Below are 26,595 nucleotides of genomic sequence, written 5' to 3' on the forward strand. Positions count from 1 at the left end.
CAAGGTCAAAAGCATAATACTGAAACAAAAAAAGGTTTGTCTTATATTTGACTGCTGCATACTGCTCACACAAAACAAAGAACATTAACTTTTGGCCAACGCAAAGTCTGGTTTGGTCATTATTTACAAATAAGCTTTCTGGATGCTTGTTTAACAAGTTGTCTTTCGTTGGAGATCACTTGGAACAAGAATCTTTCTAGCTAAACATAAATGAAAGGTTTCACTGTACTATTTTTGGCATTCACTGCCCTGTGGTTTCTACCCTGATGTAAATAGGATTAAACTTTGTCAGTTTGATATCTTTAAAATTATCTGTTAATGGCAATTCCATTTTCAGAGCATATTATCAATTAATTGAAAAGAGTGATAAGTCTGCAGACTCATATGATCTATCATCACGCCATATAGGCCAAGAAGGTTCCAGCTTCAATACCTAGTATTTGCTAAAATTGGTTAATAGCATCCAGGGTAGATTTGGAGGGTTCACTTTCTCCAGATAGGAAGCTGAACAAAAGAACCAGCAGTCAAATGCCTCGCTCCTGATTGTTATCCAGCGATCTGTAATGGAAATGTCCATACAATTGAATAGTCTGCCACTACCCACCATCTCGGCCACCTATGAAGAATGGCAGTTTGCACAAGGTATAGGAGGCCACTACCATCCACACCATTATAGGCGTGATTCCTCATTCCTGTACCCACAGGATCTTGGGTCAAAGAGAGGGCTATGACACTTCAACTTTGATCCTCCAACCCACCATTGCTATAAGCAATGCTGCAAGAGCACTGAATCTTCATTTATATCTCAGTGTGATTTACTGTCAAGAGAGGGGAGAAAATTGAGAGGAAGAATGAGTTTCTTTTAAATCAGTTAAACTGTATTAATTTGGTGGTTCTGGGTTTACTGTTGATGATTGATCTGAGAGTGGTCAGTACTCCCATAATGCTACTTAAGCTGAGATGTTAATGTTTGTTATTTAGCACATTGTACTGCTCTGACGGTGGTATTGCCAGAAGACATCAAAAATCTAACCAACTGCAATCATACTTCTTGAGTATGTTTCTTTTTCTAATCATGTCTAAAATAATTATAAGTTGTTGTCCAATGTTAGCATTTTGTCACTCTGAAATATATGTATTCGTACAGTGTTTTTTTAAACAGTTATATCAACTGTATGATTTTTTTTGGTGCCACTGTAGATGTTCTTCTCTCTTGATCACACACTGTGAAATGTTTTTAGGATGCGTTTTCTTTCTTGGGGCTTTAATCCAATAAAGATTTTCAAGAAATATACTCATTTTTGCATCCCAGCTAATTTATTACATTTATTTTGATGACTTTTTCTGGTTCACGTTTCCCCACCTATTCCTCCACTCTCCACCCCCCCCATGCCACCACCACCACCACACCACCCTTCCCAAAAAAATAGGAACATTGGTATTTTCAGAGAAGAACTCTGTTCTTTCTAACCATGGATAACTCTCTCTAACTCGCAAGTCTTGACATTAGCCACAAATCTCGTAACAGTAAGACCTGTGTCCAAATGTTCTTTTTTTAACCAGACAACTCTGGCAGCAAAGACTGATACAAATTAGCTGTAGAGTCATAGGATGTGTGGATAGCAGCTTCATTCTTGACAATTGATTGACAAAATAGAAACTGACTTTTCTTCTTACACAATTACTCCTCAAGGGTTCTTTCTGCCTCCAGTTACCTATGGAAAGCCCAAAAAGTACACTGATTGTCACAGCAGCCTCATTGCCTGATCTGTCATAAGGACATGATTAAATCCAATGGTTGGTGAACTGCCCGTCCTTTCTAGCTCAGAGGGAAGTAGTAATATTTCAGTAGTTTGCAATTTGTGCCCTGTGCCATGATGAATGAAAAATCCCTACTAAATAGTAGTTGAAGAAGGTCTCTCTTCCCCCCTTCCCATTTTTTCTCTCTTCAGTGATCCTTATCCATGCACAGTAGAACTGGTAACTCTAGACTCTGGTATTTGCAGCCTAGTGATAAATGTTGTTGGGTGAGTATGTAGTATGAATCACTTAGTTTATGTTAAGTGAAAATGTGGGTGTTTGTTTCTCAGATTCGTCAAGGAAATTGTAATATTGTCATGAGAAATAATGCTAAAATTCATTGCCCAACTATGGCAAGAATGGATTACTTTCTTCCAACTTTTACAGGCCCCTTCTTAAAAACAGACATTTTTTTCTATTGATTTTACTTAACTAGGTTTAGCTGAGGATTGCAAAACTGGGTAGCATCTTTTCTATGTCAGTCATGAGTCACTTCAATTCACTCGCAGCAGTAACAAACCTCAACATCCCATCATGATACAGTACCTAATGTACAAGATTAACTGCAAAACTGTGGTGCATATTGTTCAAGTAAATTGTCGATAGTATTTGTACATGCACAGAATGGGTGCAAAAGATCTTTATTATAACACACACAAAAACAAGCCGTGGATAGCCTTAACACTTTGGTATTTTAAAATTTACAGACCACTTATTTTTAAAAATGTCTTCTAAGGTTTCAGTTAATGTACGATCTTGGCTTCCATGACAAAATTACAAACCTGATTTGTTGATGTGTTCCACCTTTTATTAAGCTACTGCTTGAGATGGCCAATGTTGGAGTGCTTGTCAAAAAGAAATGAAAATGTATTATTTGATGCTGTGTAGAGTTCCTGTTTGCTACTGTAATCAATAAATGATACAGTTTCCAAAAACCATCTCTTCATTAATGTCTATTGTGTAGGAGTTTACAGTTGGAAATGCAAATGCAGCAAGAATACTAAATTGAAATTAAAAACTCAAAAGTATTAGCACCATATTTCATTCTATAATGCAGATATTTCAATGGAATTGTAGGCTTAACTTCTGTTTGTTTAATCAAAAAGATAAAAACAGGCATTGAATTTTATTTTTCTCCAATTAAAAGGGATGAGAAAGGGAACCTTCCCCTTGAGGAATCCAGCAGACATGCTTTAGGCAAACCAGTGCATAAAGGATCAGAGTCGCCTAATTCTTTCCTGGATCAGGAATATCGAAAACGCTTCACCGTGATTGAAGGGGATGCAATGATTCTCAGCTATGATTACGACACAAGCAGGTCAAGTGTACTAGGCAGAAGAGAAAATACTCTGACCTATGGTAATTTTAGTTTTTATCTTAATCTATATTCAGAACTGGCCCCAATCATCTGTATTCTTTAAAGATTTTTTTCTTTGTGAAAGTGTGTCCAGTTTTGTCAAGAGTCTTCAACCAATTAAATTGCAGAACCAGAGATCCCATTACAAAACTTCAATCAATTAGATCCCAGAGCTCGTTGTCTCTTTTACCAACCAGACGCCAGAGCCATGTCACCAGTAATCAATCAGATCGTAGAACCATCTAATCTCATTTCTAATTAATTTGTAGTTTGAAAAATGATCAGTGAGGGGAGGCGCAGATCGAGGAGGACCTTCTTGCGAACCTGCTCCTGGGCCTGGTCCTGGCCAAGTTGGCCATCAACAGGTCCGCGCAGCGGGCAACCAAGGGGGTTGTCCGGCCCGACTGTCTGCCCTTCTTCCGCGGCTACTTTGGTGGCCGGGTTTCCCTGGAGAGGGAGCACACAGTGTCCACAGGCACTATCGAGGCCTTCCGTGCCTGGTGGGCACCGCAGGGACTGGGGTATTTTATTGACTCCTTTAATCACATTTTGATTTAATGTTTGTAAGTTTCCTTTAAGATTAATTTTTCTTTTTGCAATATCCCTTTAAGGAGCTGCTCTTTATATCGTCCCTCATTTTCTTAATGTAGTTCAATTGGTTGCTCAAAAAGAGTAAAAATTATCGGTTGCTAGCCCTCCTCTCTCCATAAGGAATTCTGTAGCATACAATTCAATTTTATTTGTTCATGGGCTGTGGGTATCACTGACAAGGCCAGCATTTATTGCCCATCCCTATTTGCCCTTGAGAAGGCAGTGGTGAGCCGCCTTGAACGACTGCAGTCCATCTGGTGCAGAAACACCCAGAGTGCTGCTGCGAAGGGAGTTCCAGGATATTGACCCAGCAATAGTGAAGGGACAACAATATAGTTCCAAGTCAGGATTGTGTGACCTGGAGGGGTACTTGCAGTTGGTGGTGTTTCCTTGCATCTGCTGCCATTGCCCTCCTAGGTGGTAGAGGCTGAGAGTTTGCAAGGTGCTGTCAAAGGAGCCTTGATGAACTGCGACAGTGCATATTGTGGATCTTATACACTGCTGCCACTGTACATTGGTGGTGAGGGAGTGAATGTTTAAGTTGTGGATTGGGTGCCAATCAAGCAGGCTGCTTTATCTTGGGTGGTGTCGAGCTTCTTGAGTGTTGTTGGAGCTGTGCACATCCAGGCAAGTGGAGAGTATTCCATCGCACTCCTGATTTTTGCCTTGGAGATTGTGAACAGGCTTTCCTGTAGAGACAGTTCCTTACTCCTAATCTATTCCTGAAAATAACATTCATATTTGGATTTTTTTAAATTCAACAACTCAGGAAAAAAAAAAATCACAAATTTGACCATCCCTTTTGCCCACCCTGCCAACTGCATGTTAGACCTACACCCTGTATTCAAAGGCACTGCCTAGCTGGCTGAAACCCAGGATTGACAACCTATATCAGAGGAACAGAGTGCACAGCACTTGTTTGTTTTTGTTTTGTATTACAATAGTGAAGTAATCAGAGCCCCAGAGACAAGAGTTCTCCTGAACCTGCCATCAGTTTAAGGGTTAACAGATACTAAGAAAATTAAACCTACAAAGACAGAGAAAGCTGTGGGTCCTGGAGTTTGTTCAAATTATCAGTGAATTTCAGCATCGATGTAGAGTCTGAATGCAGGAATTAACCTGTAATTTCATGGTTCACATAAGCTGTCACTCTCTAGTTACAAATGACTACCTGACACCCTACCTGACTACTATTTGCTTAAGTAACTAATTCCTCATGTGAAAGAAAAAATAATTGCTCATAAGTCATGGTGCAGATAAATCTGATCATTTGGTTTACGGTATCTGATTATATTTCCCTTGAGGTTTTGTATAAATTAACTATCTAAAGTGGAGGGGTGTGGGGTGGAGGGGAGTGGCATGGTGCAATCTAATTTAATTAAATCCTGCAATATGTAAAAATTCTGATGAGTCGAGTGGTTTTTAATAAAAACCAAGAAGTAGACTGAAGGGCTTCTTTGAAGAATGGAACATAATACGATTCGCTAGAATAGAGCAACATAGTGTATATATATTCAATATTAGTTGCAGTAATCTGCCTCCCTCAATCTTACCACTTAACAAAATCAACTTTTAAAATGGAACTGCTGAATAGAATATGACTAATAGACTGCTTTGAAAATTCAAAGATGAAAAGAAGCAAGCAGTAACAGCACACGTAAATGATTGGAAAATTATCTTATTGCTGTTTCTAGGCAAACTAAGGCCTATTTCCATGCCAGTGGAATACAGCTGGGTAGGAGAATATGAAGATTCAAATAGATCCAAAAGAGATGGAAGAAGAGGTGAGTGATTTTTTGTTTTGAGTAGCAATAGCCAAGAACCTGATTGTAGTCGAAAATTGGCATTTACAAAACATAGATTAACTTGAACATGTTCACTAAGTGATGGGCAGCTTTTTGTGCGTGTCAGTGGATCTTCCATGCTAATTCCCATGGCCAGATTTGAATTGGGAGCACAATAGTGAAGATCAGCTACTAACTTGGTTGTTCCTTTCTGGCCATTGCTCAGATACTCCGTGTGGGATTTGGTCCTGCTTGTGGATTTATGAAATCCACTCAGTGGCCTGTAAAGTGCTTGTAACTTTCAAGCTGCGGTTGGAACCTCAAATTTTTTTCAAGAGAATTTGCATTGGTGATTAAGTATGGCATCTGGACTATGACAAAAGCACAGTAGACGTAAGACTTAAATGTGTTGGATTGCGTAATTGTGTATGCACAATAGCTCTCTGAGTTTGAGTGGATACCAGAACATTCAACACACAATATGTGCAGCCTTCAAATGTTAGCTGCACCTGTTGGGGTTGATTTTGACTTTGGGAGCATGTCAAGAGTCAGCCCATTCTGCTAGCAAAGAGGCCAACGATATTTTGAGGCTTAGACGTCCCAAAGTTGTTTGCTGGATTGAAGCTGGCACAATACTGACCCAACAGCAAGATAATTTGGGGCAGTGCGGGGAATAGTTAGTGGTCGTCACTGTGGAGAGAAGAGGATGGCCAGGGCAACAGTGACCAAGATTACTTGTGAGACACAGAGGTGCAGTCCTGCCTTTTAAAAAATAATTTCAGATTTATCATTTCAGGACCTCTTTGGTTTTATTGTCACTGAAACTGGTTTGATTGTGCATGGCACATACTCGGCCAAGTTCTGTCCTGAGATTTTAGTCAGGGCTCATTGTATGTCTAGGATTCAGATTTGCAGAATAAAAAGGATTACCGCCTGAAACAGGCTGGCACTTGGCTGACCAAAGTTGGTCCCTATTTAAGTGGTGTTGGGCAGAGTGTCTACCAACCCTCTTTTGAGGCTGTTAATGCCCATTATTGCTGATTTCGCTGAGTTAGAGTTTACTCCATTATATCTACCTACCAGTGAACTATCGACCAGAATGAGGAGTAGGAGTTGTGTCAGTAGGCACCTGCAGAGTCAAAATAGGATACTTTATTGAGATGGTTCTACTATATCACTTGATTGTTGCTTGGGAGGTCTTAATGAAAACAGTGCAACTGAAACAGTGAGAACATACTCTTTGGACTGGATTTTTAATACTTTCTCTGGGCCTCGGGATTTTCAATATTTGCTCTGGGGCTCAGCTGTTTTAGTAAGTCCAATGGTTGTCTGGGTGCGCAGCCATGAATACATAATGAAGCTTGGCTGAGAGTCCAGAAACCCATTAGCTTGTTGAAACACCTGAGCCCCAGGGAAAACATTGCTTGATTGACAGCTCTGGCTGTCAATTTCACAAGGTTATTTACACAAGATAAGGAGATTTCAAGGTCTTGCAGTTTCAGCTCTTGAAACTTTAAATGGTCCAGATAATATCCCAATAAAAGTGTCAGTAGTAAAAAGGAAGCTTTTTTAATACAGTGGAAAGTTATCCATGAATGACTCTTTAATGCTCTTTTTACACAGCTTAATGTCGCTATAGGGTTCATTGGTTCTATGTAGTGTATAGTGGGTGAATGGACATGGAAATGCCATCACTTGGCATGGGGGGCCAAAGAGGGTGAGTGGGGGTGCATACCTTGGCATGGGGGCATGAGGGTCATCAGGGGTGGGTGGAGGGTATGAGGCAGCATAGATAGGGCATAGGGAATGTGTGGGGGTGAAAGTGTGAGGTCTGGATGACCTTCCTGTTTTTATTTTAACAGGGACGAAATCCCACGGGACCAAGGTGGGCCTTTTAAACAGCCTGCCTCCACACGCGCCAGTCCCTGTTGCTGCCTCCAAACCTTTTCCTGGGTCAGCTGGCCCAACTCCAGCCCAGCACCCACCCTCCCCACAACGAAAGTCCTGTCCTTGTGGGCACTTTCTCCCGAGGCAAGCAGGCTGAGCTGTGAATTTTCCCACCTCGAGGATGAAAATACAGCTCAACACACGTGAATTTGGAAATAAATTTAAATGCATGCAAATTCAGCCAGAAGTATCATTTCCTCATTCTTCCTCAGTTATGGCTGAAGCCTGCATTTCTAACTTGAATTGTAATTATTAGCAAATACTAATCATTTGCAAATCCACCAAAGCTCGAAATGTGTTGCATTACATACATTGAAAGTGGCAGAGCTTGCTGTTTGAATGTTTAGCCAGAGGAATCCAATCTGCTATTCACTTGTCCACTGAACTGGAAGACAATAAAATTTATTGATCTCTATGGGTTGAAATCACACTGTGACATTTGTTTCTGTTGTGTATGGTTATTGGACAGTGAGTTTTCACTTCGACGTATTCTTTATTTTGCATCTGAGGTCGGGGAAAGTTGTGCCATCTATAAACTTCCCTCGCCATTTTTCATTAAGAAACCCAAAATCTGAAAGTCCAGTGGTCACAAGAAATATATTTCATTCATTAAAAATGTTGCATTTTGATAATTTAGGGGAGACGGTGGCGGAGTAGTAATGTCACTGGATTAATAATGCAGAAGCCCAGGCTGATGCTGTGGGGACAGGGGTTCAAATCCCACCACAACAGCTGGAGAAATTTAAATTCAGCTAATAAATCTGGAATTGAATGATCGTCCCAGTAATGATGACCACAGGCGGAATCGTCCGGTCCCGTTGGTGGTGAGCATCGTGGCAGGTGGGGAACAATTCAGTGGGAGAGGCAGAAATCAGTTTCACGCCGGCTTGAAATCTGATGGTGTCCAACCTGGCGGAACATGAACCCCGCTGGAGGCCACGTGAGCCCAATTTGTATCCTGGTAATGGGATAAAAGTAAGGCCCAGCCAGAATATTCCCCCCCACGCCCAATCCACTGTTACGCTGGCGGGAAAACACGCCAGCCCAGAACACATCTGGACAAGTGCACCGTGCAGAAGTCGAGGTTCACCTTTAGGGCCTCGCTTAGAGTACGGACACCCAAGGAGAAGAGGATGATGGAGCCCTATAGCTACTGGACCCTGGAGGAACACGTGCATTGCATGCTAGGTAGATTCTCATGGACATGGCCCTGCCACAAAGCAGCTCACGGAAGGTGGGAGGCCTCCGTAAATGCTTCGCGTCTGCTTTAGAACATCATGGTCTTGGCCATGGGCTGCCACAGTTGATCAGCGAAGAGGTGGGAGATGAAGGTCTGGCTGTGAGTGGGAGAAGAAGGCGTTGGGAGGGTTGAGGGTGTAATGGGGAAGAATGTTGCAACTGGAAAGGAAGGCATCCGTGGGGAGGAGGGAGTGTGGAGAGGAGGCATCGCAGGGCGGAAGGTGTCTGGAGGGGTGAAAGTTTTCGGGGGCGAGGAGGGAGTAAGGGTGGAGGAGGAATGCAGAGAGTGGAAGGTGTCTGTGGGGAGTGGAGGAGGGAGTGTGGAGAGGGGATGTACGTGGGGAGGAAAGAGTGCCATAAGGGGAAGGTGTCTGGGGGGTGGGTTTCGGAGGGGGGAAAGTGTCTTGGGGGAGGAGGGAGTTCAGAGGGGGAAGGTATTCGGCAGGCAGAGGGAGTAAGGATGGAGGAGGGAGTAAGGACGAGGGTATGTCCAGGTGAATGTGCAAGGGAGGGGTCTATAGACTCAATGACTGCCTTCTGGGGACTGTACTGAGGGTAGGTATGGTAGGAGGGAATGCTGAGCGTGGGAGGGGACAGATGGAGCCAGTTGGGTGGGAGGCTGAAGGTGCATCAGTAATGGTAGAAGGAATGGCAAGGGTGGTTGGTGGGGACTCGGGCGCAGACATGACCCTGCAGGTGGAGAAAATGAGGCCAGGAAGGTGATGCCATGGTGGTATTGTCGCTGGACCAGTCAGCCAGAGACACAGGGTAATGGGGACCTGGGTTCGAATCCTGCCACGGCAGATGGTGGAATTTGAATTCATTAGGAATCTGGAATGGCTTCAGTGCACCCATCTGGCTCACTAATGCCCTTTTTGGATGGAAATTTGCCATCATTACATGGTCTGGCCTACAGGTGACACCAGGCCCACAGCAATGTTGTTGACTCTGAAATGGCCTAGCAAGACACTCAGTTGTATCAAACCAGCTACAAAGCCTCAAAAATGGAATGAACTCATACAGACCACCTGGCATTGACATAGGCACCGGAAACGACAATGGCAAACTCAGCCCTTTCGACCATGCAAAGTCCTCCATAATAACATCTGGGGGCTAGTGCCAAAATTGGGAGAGCTGCCTCACAGGCTAGTCAAGCTAGTCATAGTCATCCTCATGGAATACCTTACAGATAATGTCCCACCGGCAGGACAGACCCAGCAGATGTGGCGGCAGTGGTATAACATCAGGAGGGAGTTGCCCTGAGAGTCCTCAGCATTGACTCCAGACCCCATGGAGTCTCATGGCATCAGGTCAAACATAAGGCAAGGAAAGTTCCTGCTGATTGCTATGTACTACCCTCCCTCAGCTGATGAACCAGGGTGCAGAATGTACTCTGGGTGGGGGACTTCAGTGTCCATCACCAAGGGTGGCTCGGTAGTACCATTACTAACCGAGTTGGCTGAGTCAGCTGCTGGACTGGGTCTGCAGCAGGCGGTGAGTGAACCAACAAGAGGGAAAAACATACTTGACCTCATCCTCACCCGCCTGCTGCAGATGCATCTGTCCATGACAGTATTGGTAGGAGTGCCCACTCCACAGTCATTATGGAGACGAAGTCCAGCCTTCCATCGTGTTGTGTGGCACTACCATCGTGCTAAATGGGTTAGATTTTGAACAAATCTATCAAGGACGTGACTGGCTTCGCTAAGGGTATTGGTCACTTGACAGGGCTCCCTGTGCGCCAAAGTAGAGATAATCAGTGCATGGCAGTAGCGTCAGAAGCAGGAGAGAGAGCACTCACAGTTGCATTGAGAGAAGGATGATGTGGTGCATGATCCTCACGTGTGTGTTCGCCGTGAACTTCACCCTCGCCACAGGCACGGTCCACGTCCTCACAAGTCAGCATGATGGCACGCTTCTCAAAGAGAGTGAGGGGCCTAATGTGGGCCACTCCATCCCCAGTCTGGGGTCACTTCCTGCTGTTGTGAGCCAACTTTTCCTGCATGAAAACAGATGGAGAGAATGAAATGTTTGTGTAGTGAGAGGAGCCATGGATGGGATGAGGTCGCGGGCCCCAGAGCCTGATGAAGATGTGAGGGTGTCTGTGAAAGTTAGTGGTGTTGTCCCTTGAGGTGTGAGATCCCGGTGGATGTGTGTTGGGTTTGAGAGTGTGAGAGTTGAGAGTGATGAGGCGGTTGGCTTACTCTGGTGGAACGGATGAAAGCATTCATCCTCTCCGTGCATTGGATGGCTGACTGCCTCTGTGCTCCATTGGTGATGACCACCGCTGTCACTGCCTTCCAGGCTGGATTGGTGACTCTGTTGGAACTCCTGCGGCCAGAGCAGGGGTAGAGGACATCGTGGTGGCCTTCCACTGTGTCCAGCAAGTGCCTGAGAGAGACGTCACTAAACTTAGGGACTGTGTCTTCTTTGCTTTCGGGGCCATCTGTCACCTGGAGCAGTCCTGGTCTGAAGACATGAAGTAGGCTGTGCTCTGGTGTGCCCTAAATATGGTGCACGGAGTGAGGAAGCGCTGAGATCATGGTGTGGCGGCAAATCCAAGCAATCCAGCATGTTTCCTGTGAATGCATTATTCACAGAATCACAGAATTGTTACGGTGCAGAAGGAGGTCATTTGGCCCATCATGTCTGCATCAGCTCTCTGAATGATTAGTATGACTTAGTGCCATTCTCCTAACTTTTCCCCATACCCCTGCACATTGCTTCTATCCAAATAATCATCTAATGGTCTCTTGAATGCCTCAATTGAACCTGCCTCCACCACATTTCTGGGCAGTGCATTCCAGACTCAAAGCACTCGCTGTGTGGAAAAGTTTATTCTCACATCACATTTGCTTCTTTTGCAAATTACTTTAAATCTGTGCCCTGTCATTCTTGAGCCTTTTTTGAGTGGCTACAGTTACTCCCTATCTACTCTATCCAAGGAGAACAGTCCCAACCTCTCCAATCTATCATCATACCTTAAGTTTCTCATTCCCACAACCATTCTTGTAAACCTCTTCTGAAATCTCTCCAGTGCAATCACATCCTTCCTATAGTGTGGTGCCCATAACTGTGCACAATACTGAGGTCTAACTAGTGTCTTATATTAGCTCAGCATAACCTCCCTGCTCTTGTATTCTCTGCCCCTATTAATAAAGCCCAGGATATTGTATGCTTTATTAACTGCACTCTCCCCCTGTTCTGCCATGTTCAATGATCTATGCATATGTACACACAGTTCCCTCTGCCCCTGCACACCCTTAAGAATTGTACCCCTTATTTTATATTGTCTCTCCATGTTCTTCCTACCAAAATGCATCACCTCATACTTCTCCATATTGAACTTCATCTGTTACCTATCTGCCCATTCCACCAACTCCCTTTGAAGTTCTATACGGTCCTCCTCACAGTTTACAATGCTTCCAAGTTTCATATCATCCGCAAACTTTGAAGTTGTCTCCTGAACACCTAGATCTAGATCATTAATATATATAAGGAAAAGCAAGGGGCCCAATACCAACTCCTGGGGAACTCCACTACAAACTTTCCTCTAGCCCAAAAAATATCCATTGTCCATTACTCTCTGTTTCTTCTTACTCAGGCAATTTTGAATCCATGTTGCTACTGTCCCTTTTATTCCATGTTCTATAACTTTTCTCACAAGTCTGTTGTGTGGCACTATATCAAATGCATTTTTAAAATCCATGTACACCACATCAACAGCATCGCCCTCATCAGCCCTCTGTTAACCTCTTCAAAAAACTCTAGCAAGTTAGTTAAACACGATTTCCTCTTTAGAAATCAATGCTGGCTCTTCTTAATCAACCCACATTTTTCCATGTGACTACTAATTCTATCCAGAATAATTGCCTTAATAACCTTCCCCACCACTGAGGTTAAACTGACTGGTCTGTAATTGCTGGACTTATCCTTATAACCTTTCTTGAACAAGGGTGTAATGTTTGCAATTCTCCACTCCTCTGGCACCTCACTGAGCCTAGGGAAGACTGAAAAATTATGGCCAGTGTCCCTGCAATTTCCACACCTACTTCCTTCAATATCCTTGGATGCATCTCATCCAGTCCCTGTGCCTTGTCAACATTAAGCCCCTATAGTTTATCCAACACTTCCTCCTTATCAATTTTGAACCCTTTTAGTGAGTTTCCTCCTTAATCACTGTAGCCTCGGTAGCTTCTGCTTCCTTGATAAAGACACATGCAAAGTATTCATTTAATACCGCGGATCCCCTTTTTGGTCCCTAACTTGTGCTACTCCCCCTCTTGCTACCCTCTTACTATTTATGTGCTGATAGAAGACTTTGGAATTCCCCTTTATATTGGCTGCCAATCTTTTCTCATAATCCCTCTCTGCTTCTCTTATTTGCTTTTTCATCTCCTCTCTGAACCTTTTGTATTCTATTTGGTTCTCAATTATATTTTCTGCCTGACACCTGTAATGAGCACACTTTTTCTTCTTTATCTTAATTTCTATCTCCTTTTTCATCTTAGGAGCTCTGGATTTGTTTGCCATATCTTTCCCTTTTGAGGGAATATAGCTTGACTGTGCCCGAACCATTTCTTCTTTGAAGGCAGCCCATTGTTCTTCCCATCAACCTTTGGTTCCAGTCTATCTGACCCAGGTCTGTTCTTACCCCATTGATGTTGGCTCTCCCCCAGTTAATTATTCTTACTCTAGATTGCACATTGTCATTTTCTACCCTCATCTTAAGCCTTATGATACAATAATCACTGTCTCCTAAATGTTCCCCCACTGACACTTGATCTACTTGGCCCATCTCACTTCCAAGTACCAGGTCTAGCAGTGCATCCTTTCTTGTTGGACTGGACACATACTGCTGTTGAAAATTCTCCTGAACGTACTCTAGGAACTTTTGCCCCTCTCTGTCCTTTACACTGCCACTATCCCAGCTACATTCAGGTAATTAATGTCCCCAATTATAACTATTCCACAATATCTGCATCTCTCTGTAATTTCCCTGTAGGTTTGTTCCTTTACATCCTTCCCATGAGTTGGTGGTCTATAGATACACCAAGCAATATAACCTTTCTGTTCCTTGGCTCAAGCCGAATTGATTCTGTCCTTGAACCCTCTGAGACAACCTCTTTCTCCAGCACTGCAATGGTCTCCTTAACCAATACTGCCACCCCTCCTCCTTTCCTCATTTCCTTTCTTTTCTGAACACCTTGTACCCAGGAATTTTTAACACTCAGTCCTGCGCTTCCTTGAGTCAGGTCTCTGTTATTGTCACAACACCATAATTCCACATGGCAATCTGTACCTGTAATTCCCCAATCTTATTTACTATATTCCATGCACTCACATACATGCACAGTAACCCTGATTTAGACTTCATGACTTTCTCCCTTACACTGACTCCACCTGTTAGCTTACTATTCTCTATACTAGTGCTATCTGTCTCTCCCAGTACTTTGTGCACCCTGGTATTCCTCTCTAATACTCTCTCCTGGTTCCCACACCCCTGCTGAGTTAGTTTAAAGCCCCCGCAACAGCACTAGCAAAATGCCCTGCAAGGAACTCGGTCCCAGCTCTGTTCATATGCAACCAGTCCAGCTTGTAAGTGCTATCTCCCCCAGAGCCAGTCCCAGTGTCCTAGGAATCTAAAGCCCTTCCTCCTGCACCACTGTTCCAGCCACGCATTCATCTGCCTTATCCTCTTATTTCTGTACTCACTTGCATGTGACACCGGGAGTAATCCGGAGATCACTACATTTGAAGTCCTGCTTGCTAATTTTCTACCTAGCTCCCTAAATTCTGATCGCAGGACCACATCTACCTTACTACCTAAGTCATTGGTACCTATGTGGACCATGACCTCTGACAGATCACCCTTCCCCAGAAGAATGTCCTGCAGCCATTCAGTGACATCATTGACCCTGGAACCAGGGAGGCAACATAACACCCTATGGCCGCAGAAACACTGGTCTGCTCCCCTAACTAATTAATCCCCTATTACTATTGCTCTTCCTTTTTTCTTCCTCCCCTCCTGTATAGCCTAGCCACTTATGATACCACAAACCTGGCTCTGACTGCACTCCTCTGGGGAACCAACACCCACACCAGTATCCAAAATGGAAAACTAATTCGCGAGTGGGATCCCAGAGGTCTCCTGCACCACTTGCCTGGCTCTCTTGGACTGCTTGGCAGTCACCCATTCCCTTTATATTTGCATGCTCCTAGCCTGCGGTGTGACCACCTCCCTGAACGTTCTACCCACATATCTCTCAGCTTCACAGATATGCCACAGTGACTCCAGCTGCCGCTTGATCTCCAAAACCCGGAGTTCAAGTTTCTGCAGCTGGCAGCACTTCCTCCACATATGGTCATCTCGGACACCAGCAGTGTCCACGACTTCCCACATATTACAGGACATGCATTCCTCACAACTGAGATGCCCTGCTATGTCTTAAGTTTATTTCTCTTATGCTAACTTTAATTTACTATGGTTTACATATTTTACTGGCCCTGACTTAGATTTAAGTAAGAATCACTAGGAATAGAGGAGTAAATTTAAGTCGTTACTTCTTTAAAGATAATACGTATTTCTAATTTACAGCTATTTAAAGACACTCCCTAACAGCAGTTTCTCACCAACCAAAGAACTTACAGCTTTCCTGTGATGTCACTCTTCATTTTTTTTCTTCAAACCCGGTGTTCTAGAGCTGAAGCGGAAGCAGCTGTCTCCTGTACGATCTCGAGCCAGGTTCGCTCTCTGCCTCTCTTTCAGGCAAATGTAGGACCAAAGCCCTGCTCCCTCTTTATATCTTCGTTGTCTCCTGTGTGTTCTTCAACCAGGTTCATTCCCTGCCTCTCTCCCAGGTACATGAGGCAGGACATGCCAGGAAGGGGATGATACAATGCAAAAATCCGCCATTGTGGCCAGCAGGTGAAACGCTATTTTTCACGCCTGCTACTGCACTTAGTGCAATTATTGAATGATTTCGCTCCATAAAACCATTGTTGATTGTCATAAAAACCCACTTCGTTCACTAATGTCCCTTAGGGAAGGGTGTCCGCAATCCTTACCTGGTCTGGCCTACATGTGATTCCAGCCCCACAGCAATGAGGTTGACTCTCAATAGCCCTCTGAAATGGCTTGCAAGCAACTCAGTTGTGACAATTAGAAATGAGCAACCAATGCTGGCTTTGCCAGTGACATCCATATCCCGTGAAAGCATATGTAAAAAAAATTTGCATCACTCTCCCTCATAAATGTTGGCAATAAGGCTTTAGCTAAAAAGCTTATCTGGTTTAACTGTTGTCACCCAGTTTATCCAAATCAAATGGATTATAATGCAAGTCAATTGCCTCACCACAGGGCACACTATAAAGACACCCCATGTATAGCTTTTTTTCTCGGGATTTTCATATGCAGTAGAGTTGACTGTTTCACAAACTCTATTGATTATGTCCAGCAGATTATTTTATGAAATAGGTATCTGTTGCAGCAAGCTTTCCATCATGATGTTGTTCACTTGTTGGCAGCCATTTAGGCAGAAACCACTAAGAAGTTGCTCTCTAACCCTTGTATCTCCAAATATTTGAATGATTGCTAGAGACTGTTTGAGTTCCTGATGCAAACAGAGTATTAATGGACAACTATAATCTCCTTCCCCTAGATTCTATTGTAAATAGCAGGCACTCTAATCTGATTTTGATCTTGAAACCCCACATATTAAGTACTAATTTTTTTCTTGCATGCTATTAAGATTTCAGATTAATAGGACTAGTTCTTTTAAGACATGCTATAATTAGATATTTAAATGATTTCCAATTATGGAGTTCAGTGAAGGAATTAAGTATGTAGGAATTACATATTACCTAGAGCATAGTAATATGACATAAAGCCCTGATTTTTCAAGCTTTGTATGTCATGGTCTTGCTTGATTCACAGTACACCTTATTTTGCATAGAATGAAATGTTCAGACAAATACAACCTGCACTGGTGAGCACAGAAGCTTCAACTTAACAGTAAGGTCCAATCCCATGTCAAACGTAATATTCTTGAGGTGAGTGCTGCCTCCAGTACTTCCCATACCTCTCAAAAAAATGGTCACAAGACTGATCCACTCGTATGGATTCTTTTGTCAAATGCTGTTACCGAGATGAAAACATAGCTATTAAGCTTGTAATTTATTCCAATGAAATATTGATGTTTGATTTCTCAAGGGCAGCTAGGGATGGACAACAAATGCTGGCTTTGCTAGCAATGCCCACATCCCCATTAGAGGAATTTTTAAAACTTGCATTTTGCTCCTGTGTTAGTTCCTGTTGTAGAGGGCACCATTTTTGCTTTGTAAAATTATTTTCCCCCCCTTCCCAATATATTTCTGCAGTAATTTTTTCTCTTGTGGTGTTGAACGAACAGAAAATCATTGAGAAGGAACAATCACTCTGAGGGAGGTCTCCTGTAGCATTCCACAGTTTAGTTGATAGGTATATGAGGGGACAGCAAATCCAAGTGCAAAGATAGTTATGTTTTACATACACATCCACCAGTACCACAGGATACCCATTTTCTTTTCTAGATTGTCCTTCTCGGAGGAGGTCTTGCTGGCATCTCCATTTCACAAAGGAACTGCCCCATAACTATTTCATCTCCTGGAAGCAGACATTCAAATAAATTGTGCCATGAAAATTAATTTTTCATTGTCATTACAACATTTGCAACTTATGATCCTTCCAAGCCAGTCAATGACATTTGCCAAATCAGCTATCCTTGGGAGCATCGACGGGATGGGTGTAGCGCAGCAGCTGTGTGACAGGACACAGAGCTTTTTCCATGTGTTTTCATAATCCCCCTTCTCCCTAGAGTACTGGCACATTAGATTGCCTCATTTAATGGATGGAGCGAGACTTTGTCAGTCTGGTGCTCTTTTCGTATGTTCATCTTTTTTTAATTCCCGGGTTATGAGTATTACTGGTAAAGACGGGATTTTATTGTCTAACCATAGTTGCCCTTGAGAAGGTTCTTCTTGAACCACTATGGTCCAAGTGTTGAAGGTACTCTCATATTAGTTAGAGACTTCCTGGATTTGAACTAGCGACAATGAAGGGAAGTTCGAGTTTTGACTTAACCAACTGGGGCCTAGACTTTCCTTCATTTGCTCCAGGAGGGTCAGGGTTGGATGTTTGCTTGCCATTATATGGGACCCTACTGCAGATGAGGGAAATGCTGACAATGCTGCAGTGGGATCATCACATGCAAAGAAGGTGAGACAACATTAAAGGGATGCTAGGCACTCATGAGCAGAAAGATATTTAATTGTTAGGCTTGGAGCTGAGAAGGAATATAGCAGAGATAAGAATGCATTACCTAATAAGTGGGATAAGTAGCCACTACAGGGCTTTCTTCTCCCAATAGATATTACCCTTCCCTTTCCTAGAAGTCCATTGGGGTAGAGGAAGGAAGCAACTGGGACAGATTAGTGGGCCCCATCTCATGTCATAACTTAAGTGTGGTGAGTAGAATAAAATGTCCATTGGCTGGCCAACTGGGAAACAATCTATGTTAAGGGATGAAGGTGGCAGTGGACATTATTACCCTATTACTGTTCTGACCCAATTTGGGATAGCAAAATAAAAGCCATGTCTTGCTGTCTTTAGAACTCCAGTAACTCAGAATTGGCTCATATGACTCCAAAACGTACAAAGAACATCAAAGAAGATTCTGGAGTATATTTTTACTCTTTACAAAATATAGTAAGTTGAACAAAAAGAACTCCGTAGGGCTGCCTTTCCCTTTTAATAAAGAACATTTGAAATCATCTGCCTATCTGCAATAATTAATAATCTGGAGATGTAGGTAATTGTACTGAAGATTTACGATAGCTTATTTGCATTACCTTTAATAGGAACATGGGAACAGGAGAAGGCCATTCAGCCCATTGAGCATTCACCACCATTCAATGCGATCATGGCTGATCAAATACTTCAATGCCTCTTACCCACACCATCCCCATAACCCTTTATGCTATTGTTAATCAGAAACCTATCAATCTCTACCTTAAACATACTCGATAACTGAGCTTCCACAGCCCCCTGGAGTAGAGAATTCTGAAGATTCCCAACCCTCTGAGTAAAAAAAATGTCTCCTCATCTCAGTCCTAAGAGGCTTCCCTCATACTTTGAAATTGTGTCCCCTGGTTCAAGGCTCCCCAGCCAGGGGAAACATTTTACCTGCATCTATCCTTTAGCTTCCTGTAGGTTTCAATGAGATCACTCTCATTCTTCAAAACCCTAGAGAATAGAGGCCTAGTTTTCCCAATCTCTCTTAATAAGACATCCCCATCACTCCATCCTTCTCTATTGGAGATATTTCACATCTGTTTAGCAACTCTGCAAACCAATCTTGCTTCGGTTCATGAACTAACAGTATGAATCATCATGGAGGACAACCCATGTTTTACCAAGCAGTACTGAAGATGGGACAGCTACCCAGCAGGATGTAATCATGGATAAAATTTCCCATAATTATAGTGGTTAGGAGCAGTACTGCTGATTGAAGTAACCTAATTTCCTTTCTGGCAAGAGCTTTTGTAAGAATTGCTACAACCTGATTTCTGATTTTCTGCAGTCTCTTGAGTGCTGGTAATTTTGAGCTACTGTTGAGGAAAGCAGCACAGATACCTTTCACTTTCACGTTCAGTGCTATTCTCAGCAGAGAAGACCAGACAAAACCTGCCGTATCAATTCTTTCAAGGTCGAAGAAGCCAGACTACAGCCTGGAATCTGGCCTCAGTAGGATGAAATTCTAGCTGTGTAGTAAAAATGCAAACATGAATCTTGGGTGGAATTATGCTCATCACCACCTCCTTCTCCTCCTACCACACATCTACGTAACTGCTCAGAAAATGTTCAGCAAACACATGAAGATTTAACTATGTTCACCACTAAGGGAAAATTGCGAATCTTGTACATTAACTGTATTTTTTCCAATAGAACTGTATTAGCCCTGTACAGTCGCAGAAAATTTTCCCCAATTTATACTCCATCCCCCTTGGATTAAAGACCAAAATTCCACTTGCCTTCCTAATTACTTGGGCCAGGATTTGCCGGTCGGCGAGCAGGGGGGGCACGGGGCCCGCTCACCGACGCATAAAATGATGCGGGATGAAGTTGGGCGGAACTCCAGACATCACCCCACCTCATTTCAATTTTCAGGTTGGCAGGGGCGCAGCAGAATCAGCTGTGCGCCTGTTGACCTATCAATGGCCAATTAAGGCCATTAACTAGGTAATTAAAGTACTTAATGGACTTGCCCATCCAACCTTAAGGCTGGCGGGCAGGCCGGGAGCCCTGGCGGGCATTGGAAAAAGCATGAAACCTCATCCACGGGCAGGATGAGGTTTCATGTAGGTTTTTAAATTTTTAATAAAAATGCCAATGAAAGTTATGGATATGTTCCAACTCATCTGACAGAATGACATGAGGGGACATGTTTTTTTTCTATTGTTAACATTTTTAAATTTGGCGCTGATCTCCCTGAGGCAGCACTTAGCGCTTCTTGGCGGATGTCACAATGGGCGGGCCTTAACTGGCCCACCCACGTAAAATAGCGGTGCACCAATCCGAGGCGCGCCTTCACATGCCTGCTCCTAAGCTTCCCCCCACTGACATGGGGAAAATTCTGCCCTTGATCTACTTGCATACTAACTTTATGGCCTGAGTTTTCCTGTTAACGGGGGCAGAGTGGGCGCAGGCGGGTGTGGACCCGATCGCCGCCCACGATTGGGTCCGCGCCACCATTTTTCACGGGTGGGCCAATTAAGGCCCACCCAGCGTCTTTCTTGATTCCCATGGATAGCAGGAGTGTGCAGGCGGTGGTGGGTGTGCACAGACCGCTGGGTACAATGGCGACCTGGCAGCCTATTTAATAGAAGGCCTGGCAGCCATTTCTAGGCTGTTCACAATGGCAAGTGTAAGGCCACAGCAGAGGGCTTCTGGTGAGCAGGCCAGCAGGACAGGCCAGGCTGGAGTGCAGGGAAGGGCGGTGGTGGGGGGGGCTACTGTGCCCCCTGTTTTTCTAATGACTGCCTCCCTGCCCTCGTCAAGGAGGTGGCAGCATGGCTGGAGGTGCTGGTCCCCCAGGATGGGAGGAGGAGGACCCCCACATGACGAAATGTGCCTGGGAGGAGGTGGCGGAGGTGGTGAGCTCCCACAACATGGTGTGACGCATGTGGATCCAGTGTCGCAAGCACTTCAACGACTTGTTGCGCTCTGGCAGGGTGAGTACCATGTTGGCATTGGGCATTTAACCCAGCAGGTTGGCTTACCCCCTGCTGCTGCCCCTCACCCCCATCCAAGTGTGGGTTTCGTGACTGCATTGAATCATTGATGGCATTTGTCCTTTGCTGGGTGAGCAATCAGATACTCCCATGCTGAGGTCAGCCTGAGGAGAAGTGCTTAGCCCCCGCAGCATGTGTTACGCTGAGTCCCACATGACTGGTTTGAGGGCAACCTGGAGGAGCTGCGCTTAGGTGCTGTGTTAGAATTCCAAGATATGTCCTAGTCAGGGTGATGAGATGGTGGGAGGCAAGCTTCAAGTGGCGTGACAATGAACCATCTTCTGCACTCCATATGCTTGTGCCTCCTTGCAATGGAAGGATATACCATGTGGTGCCTAATGTGATGTAGGCAGCTTGTGTTGAAGTGGGGGAGTGGGGAACAGGCCTAGCATCTTTGTGTGAGTGCTCGGCAGCAGCGGGGTGAGGAGGCATTGGAACCCTGATATGTCCCACTCTGGTTGAGGTGGGCTGTGTGCAAGCAGAGTCCTTGTGCAACTTGCACTAATCAATGTTCTTCTCTCATTTTCAGGAGAAGAATGCTGATAATGTGGCAGAGCTTGCGCGGACTGGCAGCAACCAGGCACAGATCGCCATTCTAAGCCATTTCAAGCAGGAGGCACTGGATCTGGAGAGGTGCCATGCACCTAGGTCCACTGGTGTCAGTGAAGCTGGGATGCCATGGCCAGGTATTTATGTCCAGCAGTGAGGTCAGCATTGCCCTACCAATAGCCATAGCACTGCAGAATATTAAATGACATAATTTTGCAACATGGTTTGACCATTGGTTATGGAAGGATGAGGATAATGATCTGGAGGACAGGGATGCACATTGACAGTTTCCATGCTAAGTGATCCACTGGCCTTGGTCTTCCTTTCAGCATCATCAGAGCAAGGCTGGGAGGAGGAGCAGTAGAGGCCCCTTCTCACACCTGAGGGGCCTGAAGCCTCACCAGCGTCACACCATTTCTGCGAGGCAGGCATCAGTGCAGATACTGGCACCTCGGTGGGAATTCGATCAATGGCTAGTGTCCCAGGGCACAGCGGTGAGGGCACTTCACACTCACTGGAGGAGCTGGCAGAGACAGAGTGCCCCTGACGCCAACAGTTGGAGGACTGCAGGGGACTAGGCACATGCTCAGTTGGTGCCTGATGATGTGCTGCTTGAGTCGTCCGCAGTGCAGCAGGGGCATGAAAGGGGTGTGAGGGAGCATCTGGGGGAGAGATGTGAAGCTATGCTTGGCTTGGTCTCCGTGGTGGAGGAGTCCATGCGGACGCTCACCGAAGCAATGAGCCACATGTCTGAGCACCAAGCGTTCTCTATGGAGACAGTGGCGACTCTTGTGGAGAGGCTACTCCAGGAGACCCAGCAGGGGATGCGCTCTGACCAGCAAGCCCTCACATTACCATTGACCTCAGATGGTCATTGCCAGTGTGGGAGATGGTGTGGACATCAAGTTTCCCAGCTTGGTGCCCACCCATCCACAGTGAGCAGGGAGGTCCAGAGTGACCTCACGTCAGCGCAATAGCTGCCTGTCGTCTCTGCGAGCTCCTCTCAGGGCACTCCGGATGATGGCAGCAGCTCCTCCGCCCCTTTCCCAGTGACTGTATCATCCGGTGAGGCTGCGACGACTGGGGAGATGCCAGCTGTGGAACTGGCAGCTCCCTCCCAGGCGGGGCCAGCACAGGCTCCACAGGCCGGAGGACGGACACCAAGGTCATCGAGGCCAACAGGACAGCAGAGGGAGCAGGCTGTCTCAGATGCCACTGAGCAATGGGGCAGCACCAAGACATAGCACCCGGAAACAAAAGCATAAAGTACCTCAGGCACACCACGGGTTTTTCACTGGCGGTTTTTTGTTGGCCCGAGATGAGGCCCTTATGATTTTATTTGATTTGTAACACTCTTGTCTTTATTTTTGTAATTATTTGCTTTGCTTGACACATTAAATTCAGATATGTCACTATGGCTCAGGGTGCCTTATTTCTTCTGCATGTGTATGGTTTCCAAAACTGCATTAAATGCTTTGTTGGACATTCAGCTTTATTAATAAGGCCCTTAGTTACTGTTGCTAACCTGACAGATTTTGCACTTAGGTGTCGAGTATCGAGCCGACAGCCCAGGCTTGTCCTGCTGGACCAGCTGTGGTGTGCTACCTGAGGGTTCATTGGATTAAAGCCTCCCGGATGTCCCTGCCTCCCTGGAGTATGCCTGGGTCAGCGTCTACCCCCTCAGTATTTCCCTGTGCGTGCTCATCCTCGGACTCACTGCTGGAATCATCATCATGTGCAGCTGCATCCACTGCGTCAACGTCTTCATCGTCCACTGTGTCTCCCCTTTCCAGCGCAAGATTGTGGAGAACGCAGCATGCACCCACTATCACAGACACAATCTGGGAGGTATTGGTGTGCGCCCCCTGAGCGGTCCAGGCATCAGAAGTGCATCTTGAGAAGACCGATGGTTCTCTCCACCACAGTCCTTGTGGTGCTGTGGCTCCAATTGTACCGCTGCTCAGCTTCTGTTCTTGGATGGCAGAGAGGCATCATGAGCCACCTTCTGAGGGGATAGCCCTTGTCACCCAGTAGCCAACCATCAAGCCAGGCTGGAGCACTGAAGAGCCCCGGCACCTGGGAGTGTCTGAGGATGTAGGTATCGTGGGAGCTGCCTGGGTACCTTGCACAGACTTGCAGAATCTGCATCCTGTGGTCACACACTATCTGCACGTTCATGGAGACGAAGGCACCGGGCTCACCCACTGGCACCTTGATGGCCACATGTGTACAGTCTATAGCACCCTGGACGCGGGGGAAGCCAGCAATGGCCGCGAAGCCTCTGGCTTGCTGTGCCTGACTTGCCTGGTCCCAGCGGAAGTGGATGAAGGTCAATGCATGCCTGAACAGAGCGTCTGTAACCTGCTTGACACAAGTGTGGACAGCTGATTGGGAGTCACCGCACAGATCACCCATTGAGTCCTGGAATGAGCCAGAGGCATAGATGTTATGGGCAGACGTGACCTTTAGAGCCACTGGCATGGGCTGTCCAGCCACACAGCGGAGATCCCAGGCTCAATCATCTGACAGATATAGTTGACTGTCTCCCTTGAGAGACAGAGCCTCCTTCAGCACTGCACCAGACATATTGAGGTAGCTGCTTCGCTTCCTGTAAACCCTGGCAGCAAGATAGTGGAGCCCTCTGCGGCTCCTTCCGCCTTGGTCTACCTGTTGGCCCTGTGCCTCTTGTGCCTGCGCCTGTCCTCCCAAGGGTGGCTCCCCTGGAGGCTGAATGTGTACACCTGGCCTCCAACCTCTTCGAGCCCTCCCTTCCTCCTCAGAGGAGCTGCCTTCAGTGGACAGTTCAGCCCCCATTCCCAGGCTAATGGAAGGTTTCCTGAAACCTGCAGGCCCAGAAAAGATTCCTCACTGCAGAGTGCTGACCTGAAGGTTAAGAGTCCAGACAAAGCAGCTGGTACGTGTTCTGAAGTATTGTAGATCACACAGGCAAGTTTGAAAAATTTTCAAAAATAAATACTTGACTGTGCACATTCACGACCCCAGTGAGTCCTCTTATCCCTCTTATGAGATTAATACAAACGTGTCCAACCCGCCTGCCTGTTGCGCCTGTGCGCCGACCCAAAGATTGTATGGGTGCTGAAAAATCGGAGTCGATTGAACACTCAATGGCCTTAAGTAGCCCGTTAATTAACAGCGGGCACACGTCGGACATCGTCATGCGCCCGCCCGGTGAAATATTGCGGTGGCGCGTGGTGACATTGGGACGCTTGCCCGGTGAAATATCGCGGTGGTGACGTTGGGACACTCGCCTGGTGAAATATCGCGATGGTGCGTGGTGACGTCGGGACGCTCGCCCGGTGAAATATCGCGATGGCGCGTGGTGACGTCGGGACGCTCGTCCGGTGAAATATCGCGATGGTGCGCGGTGACGTCGGGACGCTCGCCCGGTGAAATATGGTGACGTCGGGACGCTCACCCAGTGAAATATTGCGATGGCGCGTGGTGATGTCGGGACGCTCGCCCGGTGAAATATTGCGATGGCGCGTGGTGACGTCGGGACGCTCGCCTGGTGAAATATCGCGATGGCGCGTGGTGACGTCGGGACGCTCGCCCGGTGAAATATCGTGGTGACACTCGCCCGGTGAAATATCGCGATGGTGCGTGGTGACGTCGGGACGCTCGTCCGGTGTGACCGTGCATCATTTTACATGCTGATGTGCGGGGCCCTCCCCCCACGCGACAACAGGAAAATTCTGCCCTATGTGATTCTTGTACAAGGATGTCCAGATCTCTCTGTACTGCAGCATTCTGCAGGCTCTCTACATTTAAATAATACACTGCTTGCTTTATCTTTCTGTCAAATTGACAGCCTCACATTTTCCCAGATCATACTCCATCTGCCCACTCATTTAACTCATTTATATTGCTTTGCAGATTCTTCATATCTTCCTCACAACTTGCTTTCCTATTCTCGTATTGTCAGCAAATTTGGCTGAAATACAGTTGTTCCCATCATCCAAGTCATTAATATTGATGGTAAATAGTTGAGCCCCAGCACTGATATCTGTGGCACTCCACTAGTTACAGTTGCCATCATGAAAATGACCCATTTATCCTGACTTGCTGTTTCCTGTTAGGTAGCCAGGCCTCTATCAATACTAATATATTACCTCCAACACCGTGAGCTCTTATCTTTGTATTAAGATTTCATCAAATGCCTTTTGGAAATCCAAAAACACTATATCTACAGGTTTCCCTTTATCCACCCTGCTTGTTTCTTTATTTGTTCATGGGCTGTGGCGTCGCTGGCAAGGCAGCACTTATTGCACATCCCTAATTGCACTTAAACTGAGTGGCTTGCCACACCATTGCAGAGGGCAGTTAAGAGTCAACCACATTACTGTGGATCTGGAGTCACATGCTGGCCAGACCAGGTAGGAATGGCAGATTTCCTTCCCTAAAAGATATTAGTGAACCAGATGGGTTTTTACAACAATCGACAGTGGTTTGATGGTCACCATTACTGAGATTAGCTTTCAATTCCAGATTAGTACTTGAATTCAAATTCCACTAGCTGCCATGGTGGGATTTGAACCCCTGTCCCCAAAACATTAGCCTGGGCTCCTGAATTACTAGTCCAGTGACATCTGCAAAGACGCTAATAAATTTGACAAACAAGATTTCTTTCTCAAGACCATGCTGAGTCTGCTTAAAAGTATTATGATTTTCTAAATGTCCTGCCACTACCTCTTTAATAATGGATTCAAGCATTTTCTGAATGACAGAAATTAGGCTAACTAGCCTATAATTTCCTGCTTTCTGTCTCCTCCCTTTCTCGAACAGAGGTATTACATTTTCAGTTATCCAATCCGATGGGACCTTTCCAGAACCTAGGGAATTTTGGAAGATAACAACAATTCATCCACCATCTCTGCAGTCACTTTTTTTTAAGACCCTAGAATGCAAATCCAGGGGACTTGTCAGCCTTAAATCCTATTAGTTTACCCATTACTTTTTCTCTTTAGTGACAGTGATTGT

At 45.4% G+C, this 26,595-nt stretch overlaps 1 protein-coding gene across 4 annotated transcripts in view; it reads left to right on the forward strand.

The window, feature by feature from the left end:
- Positions 1-26,595, forward strand: part of cnksr2a (connector enhancer of kinase suppressor of Ras 2a) — a 580,037-nt gene that overhangs the window by 397,605 nt on the left and 155,837 nt on the right. For 2 of the 4 annotated variants that reach the window (XM_041211522.1, XM_041211524.1), the window contains 2 exons: positions 2,948-3,159; positions 5,443-5,532. In XM_041211522.1, the coding sequence (XP_041067456.1) occupies positions 2,948-3,159; positions 5,443-5,532 (302 nt within the window). The remainder of the gene's footprint in view (positions 1-2,947; positions 3,160-5,442; positions 5,533-26,595) is intronic. The other 2 variants (XM_041211523.1, XM_041211525.1) reach the window with 1 other exon arrangement.

The sequence above is a fragment of the Carcharodon carcharias genome, chromosome 18 (genome assembly GCF_017639515.1).
Source record: "Carcharodon carcharias isolate sCarCar2 chromosome 18, sCarCar2.pri, whole genome shotgun sequence".
Taxonomy (NCBI): Eukaryota; Metazoa; Chordata; class Chondrichthyes; order Lamniformes; family Lamnidae; genus Carcharodon; species Carcharodon carcharias.